Consider the following 11,420-nt stretch of genomic DNA (forward strand, 5'->3'; position numbering starts at 1 on the left):
AGTCTTGCTCTGTCACCCAGGCTGGAGTGCAGTGGTGCGATATTGGCTCACTGCAACCTCTGCCTCCCAGTTTCAAGCGATTCTCCTGCCTCAGCCTCCCAAGTAGCTGGGATTACAGGCGCGTGCCACTACAACTGGCTATTTTTGTATTTTTAGTAGAGACAGGGTTTCACCATGTTGGCCAGGCTGGTCTTGCACTCCCCACCTCAAGTGATCCGCCCACCTCGGCCTCCTAAAGTGCTGGGATTACAGGCTTGAGCCACTGCGGCCATCCTCATTTTTTAATTTTTTGTAGAGTCGGGGGCCTCCCTATGTTGCCCAGGCTGATCTTGAACTCCTGACCTCAAGCAATCCTCCCACCTCAGCCTCCCTAAGTGCTGGGTTTACAGGCGTGTAGCCACTACACCAGGCCTTTGACTATTTCTTAACCCTCGAGGCCTCAATTTCCTCCTGTGGAAAAATGAAGATGACAGTTGCCGGTGGTGTTAGCACAGCGTTGGTGTGAGGACTACATAATAAGGCTCGTACAGCTCTTAGCATGGAGCCTGGCACATAGTAAATGGTCAACAAACACAAACTGGCCGGGCTCATGCTAATTTTTAAATTAGCTTCCCAGAGGTTTGGGGGCGTCACTGTCTCAAGCCACGCAGTCCGGCCTCCCCTTAACTCAACCTCCCAAGAACGCTCCAAACTCTCAAAGTCAGATTTTCTGCACCGGCACTTTTCATTGGGCGAAAGGCAACCAGGATCCGCCCCATGTACAGGAGGCAGCCAATGAGAGACGCGCGACCAAAACCCGGCAGGAAGGCCCCGCAGGCTCCAGCCGCGGGACCCTGAGCCTGACAAGCCCCGAGACACGTGCTCAGGCCGGTGGTCCCAAGACCGGTCCTCGGGCCGGCAGCCTCCCTCCTCACTCTCTGCGGACCCCACTCCCCAGCTGGGGAAACTGAGGCCTCGGGGCGCTGCCGGGAGCCGGGTCTCGGGCCCCAAAGTGCGTCCCAGCCCCACGCGCCTACCTTCTGGGCCCGGGCGTCATCTTCCGCCTGGATCTCAAACTCGCCGTCCTCCGAGTCGCTGCCGCGGGCCTGGGAGGCCGTGCCTCGGCGCTTCCGGAGCCCCTTCTTCTTCCTCCACTGGGCCATGGCAGCTCTCGACCGAGGGCCGGCCGCCGGGCGCCTGCCTGCCGCCATTCGGGCCTCGCGCTGGGAACGCAAAAGGGGGCGTGGCCTGCGGCGCGCACCAACTGCTTGGGGCGGGGAGGCGCGATGGCCATGTGACCTCGGCTGCGCTTTCGCCAGTGTCTGCGGCCCTGGGCGGCCTAGTACACCAGCCCCTGAGTGAGTGGCACCAGAGGCCCCTCGCCGTGTTTAGGTACCTCCTGGGCGTCAGGAGCGTGGCGCCCGCCCCTGGGTGGACTCCCCCCATCCCTTGGCGCGAATGGTCCGGGCCGCGGCCGCAGTGCTGCTGGCTGCTCCCTGTTTGCTGGGTGCTAGGTGCTGGGTTCTGGTTTTCTGGATGCGCGCGCCGCTCACACGTCGCCTGTGCCAGCTCCTCGGGTGAGTTGGTCCGCGCTCGGTGCCCCGGCACGGCCTGGGCTGCTGGCGGTCCGGGGCCCCGGGCATTCCGGGCTGCAGATTGACGCGGATCCCGGATGCACCGCGCTCCCCCGCGCCCTCGCCGGGGGGTCCAGATCTGGTGGGAAGAAGACGCGGGGAGGGGTCCCTGAGGACCCCGATGACTACGAACCAAGATGCTCAGGTAGGAGAAAGCTCAAAAATGCAGGGACCTCGGGCATTTTTTAATCGGGTCATTGATTTGGGAGTCGCAGAATGTGGGGCAGTGGGGGCGGCGGTGATCTCCCGATAGCAGTGTAGCCAAGTACACAAGCTCTGGACTCAGATTTCACTTCCACCGTTTTAGCTTTATAGGTGTGACCTACACATGTGACTTCACCTCAGTTTTGTGATCCGTAAAATGGACAAATTCGAAGCTACTTCACAGTGCTGTTGAGAGGATTAAATGAAACAGTGCTTGTAAAGCTCTTTGCAGGAGGTAGGCATGGAATCCACGCTGGCTGTCATTGCCCCCGCACCCATCAGTACACACAGGATATAGGAATGTGCCTGTCTCCCCTACCACCATAGTGCGTTTTCTGGTTGGTGCCTAAATGGGCACAGGTGTCATCTCTCCTTCACCCCCAGAGTCATTCTATAAATAATTGCCAGTAGCACCCCTTTCTCCACCATTTTGACAACTAAAAAAAAAGCCAAAAAAATTTCCAAAATGCCCCCGAAGTTGACAGCTCCCCTTTGAGATATTGGTTGAGAGAGAACTAAACCCTTGGGATGAGAACTTCAGAGACTACCAGTATTCCTCCATTAGCACTGCTGTGGCTCAGGGGTGCTACTCTGACCTCTCACAGGGAGCCTCGGAAACAGGGCCTGGCCGGCAGAGCACACCTGCTGTCACCAGGGACCACAGGCAGCATGAAGAACCCTGTGGGGCTCACCGTCAGTGGGATGCAGACCCTCCGCCTTCAGCACCGCTGCCGGGGTAGCTACCGGGTCCAGGCCAGAACGTCGTATGTGGATGAGACTCTGTTTGGCAGCCCAGCAAGCACCCGGCCTACCCCACCAGACTTTGACCCGCCCTGGGTGGAGAAGGCTAACAGAACCAGAGACGTGGGCAAGGAGGCATCGAAGGCCTTAGGGGCAAAGGGGAGCTGTGAGGCCACCCCCTCAAGGGGCAGCACCCCGACCCTCACTCCAAGGAAGAAGAACAAATACAGGTAATGGGGTAGGGAGGTACAAATCCTGTACTCAGTGCAGCCACCTGGATTCCAGTTACAGCCCTGATGTTCACCTACTCTGTGACCTTGGGCAAGCATCTTGACCTCTCTGAGCCACAGTTTACTCATGTGGAAAATAGGACCAATGATTCCTACCTAGGGGAATTGTTGATGGATTAAATGAGAGAGGGGTCTGCAGCACTTCGCACAGTAACCTAATACTTAGCTGTCAATAAATGGTAGTGTTGATGGTTGTGATGGTGGACTCCCTATCCCCAAATGTCACAAACTGGGCATCTGAGGCCCAGAGGAGTCAACTGATGCATAAGATCACAGAGAAATTTGCATAAGGTTATTAATATTAATATGATCGATCCTTGAAATGGCATAGATGTGGTGTTTCTGAAGTCATTCTGAAAATGGGTTTTGGCTCGGTGGGGTAGCTCATGCCTGTAATCCCAGCACTTTTAGAGGTTGAGGTGGGATCACTTGAGCTCAGGAGTTTGAGACCAGCCTGGGCAGTGTGGTGAAACTGTGTCTTTACAAAAAATACAAAAATTTGCCAAGTGTAGTGGTGTGCGCCTGTACTCCCAGCTACCTGGGAGGCTGAGGTAGGAGGATCGCCTGAGCCCAGGAGGCAGAGATTGTAGTGAGCCCAGATCATGCCACTGCACTCCAGCCTGAGTGACAGAGTGAGACCCTGTCTCAAAAAAAAAACAAAAAAAAAAAATGGAAAGTGGGTCTTGCTGCATTTTTATGAACAAGTTAGAAAAATAGGAACTAATACAAATTGTCATTGTTGTTAATTAATTAGATTAGAATTAGATTATTTGGACTGTTTCAGATTAATAACAGCCTGGAGGGAGGTGTCTAGTGGTGAGCCACAGGACTCTGTCCTGTTTATTGTTTACAGTGGTTTGGACAAAGACACAGAAGATGGCCGGGCGTGGTGGTTCACGCCTGTAATCCCAGTACTTTGGGAGGCTAAGGTGGGCAGATCACAAGGTCAGCAGATCGAGACCATCCTGGCTAACACGGTGAAACCCTGTCTCTACTGAAAATGCAAAAAAATTAGCTGGGCGTGGTGGCTGGCGCCTGTAGTCCCAGCTACTTGGGAGGCTGAGGCAGGAGAATGGCGTGAACCCGGGAGCTGGAGCTCACAGTGAGTGGAGATTGCGCCACTGCACTCCAGCCTGGGCGACAGAGCGAGACTCCATCTCAAAAAAAAAAAAAAAAAAGAAACAAGACAGAAGATTAGCACAGTAGTTGGCTAGGGCCACCATGACAAAATACCACAGACTGGGTGGCTTAAACAACACAAATTTTTTTTTTTTTGAGAAGAGTCTCGCTCTGTTGCCTAGGCTGGAGTGCAGTGGCACGGTCTTGGCTCACCACAACCTCCACCTCCCGAGTTCAAGCAACTCTCCTGCCTCAGCCTCCCAAGACTACAGGCACACACCACCATGCCTGGCTAACTTTTTTTTTTTTTGAGATGGAGTTTCGCTCTTGCTGCCCAGGCTGGAGTGCAATGGAGCTATCTCAGCTCACTGGAACCTCCGCCTCCCAGGTTCAAGCGATTCTCCTGCCTTACCCTCCCGAGTAGCTGGGATTATGCTGGCTATTTTTAGTAGAGATGGGGTTTCTCCATGTTGGTCAGTCTGGTCTTGAACTCCCTACCAGGTGATCCACCTGCCTCGGCCTTCCAAAGTGCTGGGATTACAGGTGTGAGCCACTGCGCCTGGCAATTTTTGCATTTTTAGTAGAGATGGGGTTTCACTATGTTGGCCAGGCTGGTCTCGAACTCCTGACCTTGTGATCCGCCTGCCTTGGCCTCCCAAAGTGCCAAGATTACAGGCGTGAGCCACTGCACTTGGCCATAACACATATTTATTTTGTCACAGTCTGGAGGCTGGAAGCCCAAGATCAAGGTGTTGGCGGGTTTGGTTTCTCCTGAGGCCTCTCTCATTGGCTTGCAGTTGGCCACGTTCTCACAGTGTCATCATAGGGCCTTTTCTCATTTTTTTTTTTTATCCTTCAATTACATGCAAGGGCCTTTTCTGTATACACACACACCCTTGGTGTCTCTTCCTCTCATAAGGACACCAGTTCTATTGGATTAGGATCCCCCACCCTTATAACGTTATTTAGCCTTAGTTACCTTTTTTTTTTTTGAGACAGAGTCTGGCTCTGTTGCTCAGGCTGGAGTGCAGTGGCACCATCTCGGATCACTGCAGCCTTTGCCTCCCGGGTTCAAGGAATTCTCCTGCCTCAGCCTCCTGAGTAGCTGGGATTACAGGTGCACGCCACCATACCCGGCTAACTTTTGTATTTTTAGTAGAGACGGGGTTTCACCGTGTTGGCCAGGCTGGTCTCAAACTCCTGAGCTCAAGTGGTTCGCCCGCCTCTTGCTTTCCAAAGTGCTGGGATTATAGGCGTGAGCCACCGCTTCTGGCCAGCCTTAATTACCTTTAATTAATCTGAATAAGGCCAAGTGTAGAGACATTTGGGGTTAGGGCTTCAACATATGAATTTGGGTGGGCACAATTCAGTCCATAAGAACTGGCCAACTAAATTTAAGGTTCATTCTGAGCCACAGGGACATATTTCAGATGACAGAAATGAAATGAGAATGGGAATGATGCCTATTATAAAAACAAGAATCAGTTTTTGCCAGTTCTGTAGACAAGGCAGGGTCAGGTGGAGATCAGCAACACTGATACCTACAACGTGGCTGAAAACACTGAGAAAACACTGAGGTAAAGATAGGCTGCATTAACGGAAGTATGGTGTCCATGAAAAGGGAGGTGCCAACTCCCTGCTCACCTGGAGGATGGAATTTTCTTCTGGATGCCAACAGGTAGAGGGTGTCAAGTGAGGGGTTGCATAAGAGGTAGAGAAGTTACTGAGCAAAAACCTTGGCACCAGACATATGCAGGCATTAGCCAATGTGGTTTGAGCAGCTAAACCAAGTGGCAAAAGGTTGCCCTTTCAAAGACTTGCAGTTTGGGGATAGAAACACTTTCAGTCCTGGCCAAAACCTATGGGCATGGAATCTTGCAGGTATGCCATGAATATCTGTTGAATTAAAAAAAAAAAAAAAAATAGGCCAGGCAGGCTGACTCAGGCCTGTAGTCCCAGCACTTTGGGAGGCTGAGGTGGGAGGATCGCTTGAGCCCAGGAGCTTGAGACCACCCTGGGCAACATAGTGAGATCCCTGTCTCTACAAAAAATAAAAATATTAGCAGGGCATGGTGGCGCATACCTGTAGTCCCAGCTACTCTGGAGGCTGAAGTGGGAGGATTACTTGAGCTCAGGAGTTCGCGCCTGCAGTAAGCTATGATTGCACCACTGCACTCCAGCCTGGGTGACGGAGTGAGACTCTGTCTCTTAAAAAAAAGAAAAGAAAAGAAAAGAAAAGGCCAGGTGCGCAGTGACTCTTGCCTGTAATCCCAGCACTTTGGGAGGCCAAGGTGGGTGGATCACGAGGTCAGGAATTCAAGACCAGCCTGGTCAACATGGTGAAACCCCATCTCTACTAAAAATACAAGAATTAGCCAGGCGTGGTGGCACACACCTGTAATCCTAACTACTCAGGAGGCTGAGGCAGGAGAATCACTTGAACCCAGGAGGCAGAGGTTGCAGTGAGGTGAGATTGCACCGCTGCACTCCAGCCTGGATGACAGAGTGAGACTCCGTCTCCGGAAAAGAAAGAAAAAGAAAGAAAAGAAAATGGGCACAGTGGCTCACTCCTGTAATCCTAGCACTTTGGGACGTTAAGGCAGGGGGTTGCTTGAGATCAGGAATTCAAGACCAGCCTGAGCAACATAGTGAGATCTGATCTCTACTGGAAAAAAAAAAAAAAATTAGCTGGGCTTGGTGGCACCATGCCTGTAGTCCCAGCTACTAGGGAGGCTAAGGTGAGAGGATTGCTTGGGCCCAGGAATTTGAGACTGCCGTGATCTGTGATTGTGCCACTATACTCCACTTGAACGACAGAGTGAGACCATGTCTTACAAAAAAAAAGAAAAAGTGGAGGCTCTAAAGACTAAGGTTATACTAATTGTGACTCTCGATTGCAAGTGACAGAAAACTTATTCAAACTGGCTTTCCCAGGAGAAGGCATTTGGGGCTCCTGTAAGAGGGGCTCAAACTGTGGCTGGAACTGTCTGTCTCCACCTTAGTGCTACTTTTCCCTGCATGCCGTTCAATCTCCAGTAGGAAGGAGATGGCCACAAACTGCTTTGGGCTGACATCCTATCAGCTTAGCAAGAAGTAAAGTCAGGTGGCAGAAAAACGTCTCTTTCCTAGTAGTTTCTGCAAAGGTCCTAAGGCAGATTCTGATTGGAGAGGCTTGGGTCAATCTGGCCATTCCTGAACCAATCCATGTGGCCAGGAGGATGGAATATGCAAATTGTCCAGGCCTGGGGCACATGCCTGGGAATTGGGTCAGGATGCAGGGGCAGTGGATGTTTCGCAAGGTAAAATCAGTGGAGAGCGGGGACAGTGGTGCCACAGAAGGCTGTGGCCTCGCTATAGGTTTCAGACTGGGAGACAGGGACTCCTGGGATCTGCAGGGAACCCTCCTCTGCTGCTGCCAGTGCCTGGGGATGGGTGGGAGAGCTGTTAAAGTTTTGAGGGGTTGTTCATCCCCCCCGCTCATGGCGTTTATCTTCCCTTTGCCAGACTGATCAGCCACACCCCGTCTTACTGTGATGAGTCGCTGTTTGGCTCCCGATCTGAGGGCGCCAGCTTCGGGGCCCCATGGATGGCGAAGGGGGATGCCGCAAAGCTCCGTGCTCTCTTCTGGACACCACCAGCTACCCCCAGGGGTAGCCACTCGCCCCGCCCCAGGGAGGCCCCACTGCGAGCCATTCACCCAGCTGGTCCCTCCAAGACGGAGCCGGGGGTGGCGGCAGACTCCCAGAAGTTATCCATGGATGGGTTACACTCTTCATGCCCCCTGAGGCGGGGACTTTCCCATTCCCTCACCCACCTGAATGTCCCCAGCACTGGTCATCCAGCCACCAGTGCCTCCCACACAAATGGGCCTCAGGATCTCAGGCCTTCCACATCAGGGGTGACCTTCCGGAGCCCCCTGGTGACTTCCAGGGCTCGCTCAGTTAGCATTTCAGTGCCAGCTACCCCACGACGAGTTGGGGCCACCCAGAAAGCAAAGCCCCCTTGGAAATGATACTCTTTCATCAGGATTGCCTATGGGGCCACAGCGAGAGGTGTAACCCCTTGCCAGGGTAGGAGGACATTCATCACCCAGGGAACCCCAGGTATGAAGCCCCTGTGGGGGCAGACAGACATAGCAGGGGTGGGCAGATGCCTCCCTTTATCCTGACAATCTCTAGTCGATTCCTGCCTTTTTCTCCCGATTGCAGATGTGGGGGCCACCTCTAAGATGCCGTCTCCAGCCCTGTCTCAACCACACTCCAAATTAGTGCCAACCTAGGGGCCTGGCACCTCCCACATCATCCATTTTCTTGCTGCCAAGTGCAAATAAATGGTGTAATTGCCAACCTGGAGGGTCCCCTCTCCTTCAAGCCAAGCTTCCTGCTCAGGATTAGTTTCCAACTGAGTCTGCAAGCCCTAGAGGAGTTTTCCCAGACTGTGTGTGAAGCCTGGAGAACACAAGGGCAACTGGGAGATTTTTGAGTGAACATTGTTTCATCTTAATATGCTTCTGTATTTATTTTCATGTACTAAATATATCAGCTTATCAAAGCCATGAATGTTCCTTTTTTTCCCCCTTAGGGTAAAGGCCATTGTTAAGCCTGAGTTGATTTAAATAACAAAGTTAAATACAACAGGTAGTACAAGGATGTGGCAGACAACATGACAGTGGTGAGTGGGTGACTGAAGTTTGGGAACCCGGGGCCTCAGGAATTGCTGGACTCTTCCTCCCATAGGCTTCTGGCTAATGCTACTAACTTGTGGTTGGCCAGCTCTTCCTGAACTCAGAATACAAACAATAGTATTTTTTTAGTTTTGTTTTTAAGTTTGTATGTGTGTGTGTTTGTTAAGGTGGGAAATAAAACAATGGCTAGGACTATGCCAAGTGGAGGGTCCAAGAAAGCCAGACAGTGACCTGTGTGTCTGCAGAGCACTTAGAATGCAGCCCAGGGCTTAGGAAAAGCAGCAAAGCCTTTGCACAGATGGAATTGCATCTGGATTGGGCAGTGTGGGCTGGGCTCTGGGCCTCTCCTTGCCCCCGTCTTCCTGTAAGGCACCTCCAGGAGGCACCAGGATTCTAGGGAGTCCAGTTGGAAGCCACATCATCCGTTTGGTACGTCTGCCTTGGGGCAGGGAGAGTGGACACTGCTGGGGAGGGAGATCTGCAGTGCCTAGGACCAGGGACACACGGAAATGCCTGTGGGGTCAGGCAGGCCAACTGCGCTGTCATGTAAACATGCTTTGTTTTTTGGTTTTTTGTTTGTATGTTTGTTTGTTTTTGGTGATTCTTTTGTTTGGTTTTGTTATGTTTTTTAAGACACGGGGCCTCGTTTCCTTGCCCAGGCTGGAGTGCAGTGGCGCGGTCATAGCTCACTACTGACTTGACCTCCCGCTCAGCCTCCTGAGTGGCTGGGACTACATGAATGTGCCACCGTGCCCAGCTAACTTGTTTTAAAAATTTTTTTGGACCGGGCGCAGTGGCTCACACCTGTAATCCCGGCATTTTGGGAGGCCGAGGCTGGTGGATCACGAGGTCAGGAGTTCGAGACCATCCTGGCTAACATGGTGAAACCCCGTCTCTACTAAAAATACAAAAAATTAGCTGGGCGTGGTGGTGGGCGCTTGTAGTCCAAGCTACTTGGGAGGCTGAGTCAGGAGAATGGTGTGAACCCGGGAGGCAGAGCTTGCAGTGAGCCGAGATCATGCCACTGCACTCCAGCCTGGGTGACAGAGTGAGACTCCATCTCAAAAAAAAAAATGTGTAGAGAGGGATTTCATTCCTTCCAGTAAGAAACAAGAAAAAAGGGAAAAAAAAAAAAGAGTCACGAGTGGGCTGGTCTCAAACTCCTGGCCTGAAGTGATCCTCCTGCTTCAGCCTCCCAAAGTGCTGAGATTAGAGGTGTGAGCCACCTTGCCCAGCTGCAATGTGCATTTTAAACATATAGAATGTTTAAGCTTCCTGGAACTTTCACAAACAATTAGTTACTTATGCCCAACTCAGCTTTTCCTGAAACATCCATTTCTCTTTTGCCTTCCCATCCTCCCCTTAGTTTCCATAGACATAGGCCAGAAATACCTCTCTTTCCTGGCTGGGCATGGTGACTCATGCCTGTAATCCCAGCACTTTGGGAGGGGGATGCCAAGGTGGGTGGATCGCTTGAGGTCAGGAGCTTGAGACTAGCCTGGCAAACATGGCAAAACCCTGTTTCTACTAAAAATACAAAAATTAGCCAGGCATGGTGGCGCATGCCTGTAATCCCAGCTACTCGGGAGGCTGGGGCAGGAGAAATCACTTGAACCTGGGAGGCAGAGGCAGTAGTGAGCTGAGATCCAACCAGTGCACTCCAGCCTGAGCAACAGAGCAAGATCTTCAAAAACAAAAAAACAAACAAAAAAAAACCTCTCTTTCCTCCCAACTACAGTAAAATCTGGCAATAGCCCAAGGTAACACTAAAGGGTAATGACACCAGGCTGTGGTGTATGTAAGGCAGTTGGGGGTGGTGAGGACGGGGGCAACCTACTCTCTACCATCTAAAGGGGGCTGCTGCTGCTGAGCCCTAGAAGATGTACAAGCCTGGGATATCTGGATGATTCGATTTTTTTTCCAGGAAAGGGAGAGTGCTGGATTTCTATGTGGTGGCCCTCAGTTTTTTAAATGCCGACAAATAATTTAAAAATAATTGTCCAGGCCAGGTGTGATGGCTCATGCCTGTAATCCCAGTACTTTGGGAGGCCTAGGCAGGAAGATTGCTTGAGGCCAGGAGTTTGAGACCAGCCTGGGCAACACAGTGAGACCCTGTCTCTCTAGCCACCTTTTTTTGTTTTTATTTTGTTTTATTTAGTCTTGCTGTGTCACTCAGGCTGGAGTGCAGTGGCACAATCTCAGCTCACTGCAATCTCCACCCTCCCAGACTCAGGCAATCCTCCTACCTCAGCCTCCCAAGTAGCTGGGACTACCAGCATGTGCCACCATGCTGGGCTAATTTTTTTATTTTTTATAGAGACAAAAAATAAAACATGGGGTTTTGCCATGTTTCCCAAGCTGGTCTCAAACTTCTGAGCTCAAGTGATCTATCTGCCTGCCTCAGCCTCCCAAAGTGCTGCGAGTACAGGTGTGAGTAACCATGACTGGCCTAAACATTTTTTACATTTAAAAAAAAAAGAAAGTATTTTCTGACGGTTTCCTGAAGCAGGTCGTAAGACTCTCATGTGAGAGGTGCCCTCCCTATACCCAGAGGAAAGTTATATCCTTATTTCTGAAGACACAGGGACACAGAGAAGAATCTAAACACACAGGTCTTGCTAAATTTCCCCCAGCTTATTACCAGTAGATCATACCTTTTCTGCCCTATTATGTATCACCACAACTATCTACTCTTCATCAAATGTAGCGTAAAAGCACACAGGCTTAACTGTTTCTTCAGGTCTACATTTCCTCATGAAGGCTCCGGTG

General features: G+C 51.5%; 2 protein-coding genes across 5 annotated transcripts in view; one reads left to right on the forward strand and one right to left on the reverse strand.

The window, feature by feature from the left end:
- DDX54 (DEAD-box helicase 54) overlaps positions 1 to 1,212 on the reverse strand; it is a 28,246-nt gene extending 27,034 nt beyond the window's left edge. For both annotated transcript variants that reach the window (XM_025401954.1, XM_025401953.1), the window contains exon 1: positions 1,017 to 1,212. In XM_025401954.1, the coding sequence (XP_025257739.1) occupies positions 1,017 to 1,190 (174 nt within the window). In that variant the 5' untranslated portion in view covers positions 1,191 to 1,212. The remainder of the gene's footprint in view (positions 1 to 1,016) is intronic.
- Positions 1,213 to 1,262: 50 nt separating this feature from the next.
- Positions 1,263 to 8,518, forward strand: RITA1 (RBPJ interacting and tubulin associated 1). Of its 3 annotated transcripts, none has more exons than XM_025403419.1 (4): positions 1,263 to 1,758; positions 1,921 to 2,052; positions 2,423 to 2,788; positions 7,472 to 8,518. In XM_025403419.1, the coding sequence occupies exons 3-4, from the start codon at positions 2,487 to 2,489 to the stop codon at positions 7,977 to 7,979; spliced, it is 810 nt and encodes a 269-aa protein (XP_025259204.1). In that variant the 5' UTR covers positions 1,263 to 1,758; positions 1,921 to 2,052; positions 2,423 to 2,486; the 3' UTR covers positions 7,980 to 8,518. The 3 variants fall into 3 exon arrangements, with proteins under 3 accessions (XP_025259204.1, XP_025259203.1, XP_025259205.1); XM_025403420.1 differs by having other exon boundaries at positions 1,289 to 1,758; positions 1,929 to 2,052; XM_025403418.1 differs by lacking the exon at positions 1,921 to 2,052.
- Positions 8,519 to 11,420: the final 2,902 nt, after the last annotated feature.

The sequence above is a fragment of the Theropithecus gelada genome, chromosome 11 (assembly GCF_003255815.1).
Source record: "Theropithecus gelada isolate Dixy chromosome 11, Tgel_1.0, whole genome shotgun sequence".
NCBI classification, from domain to species: domain Eukaryota; kingdom Metazoa; phylum Chordata; class Mammalia; order Primates; family Cercopithecidae; genus Theropithecus; species Theropithecus gelada.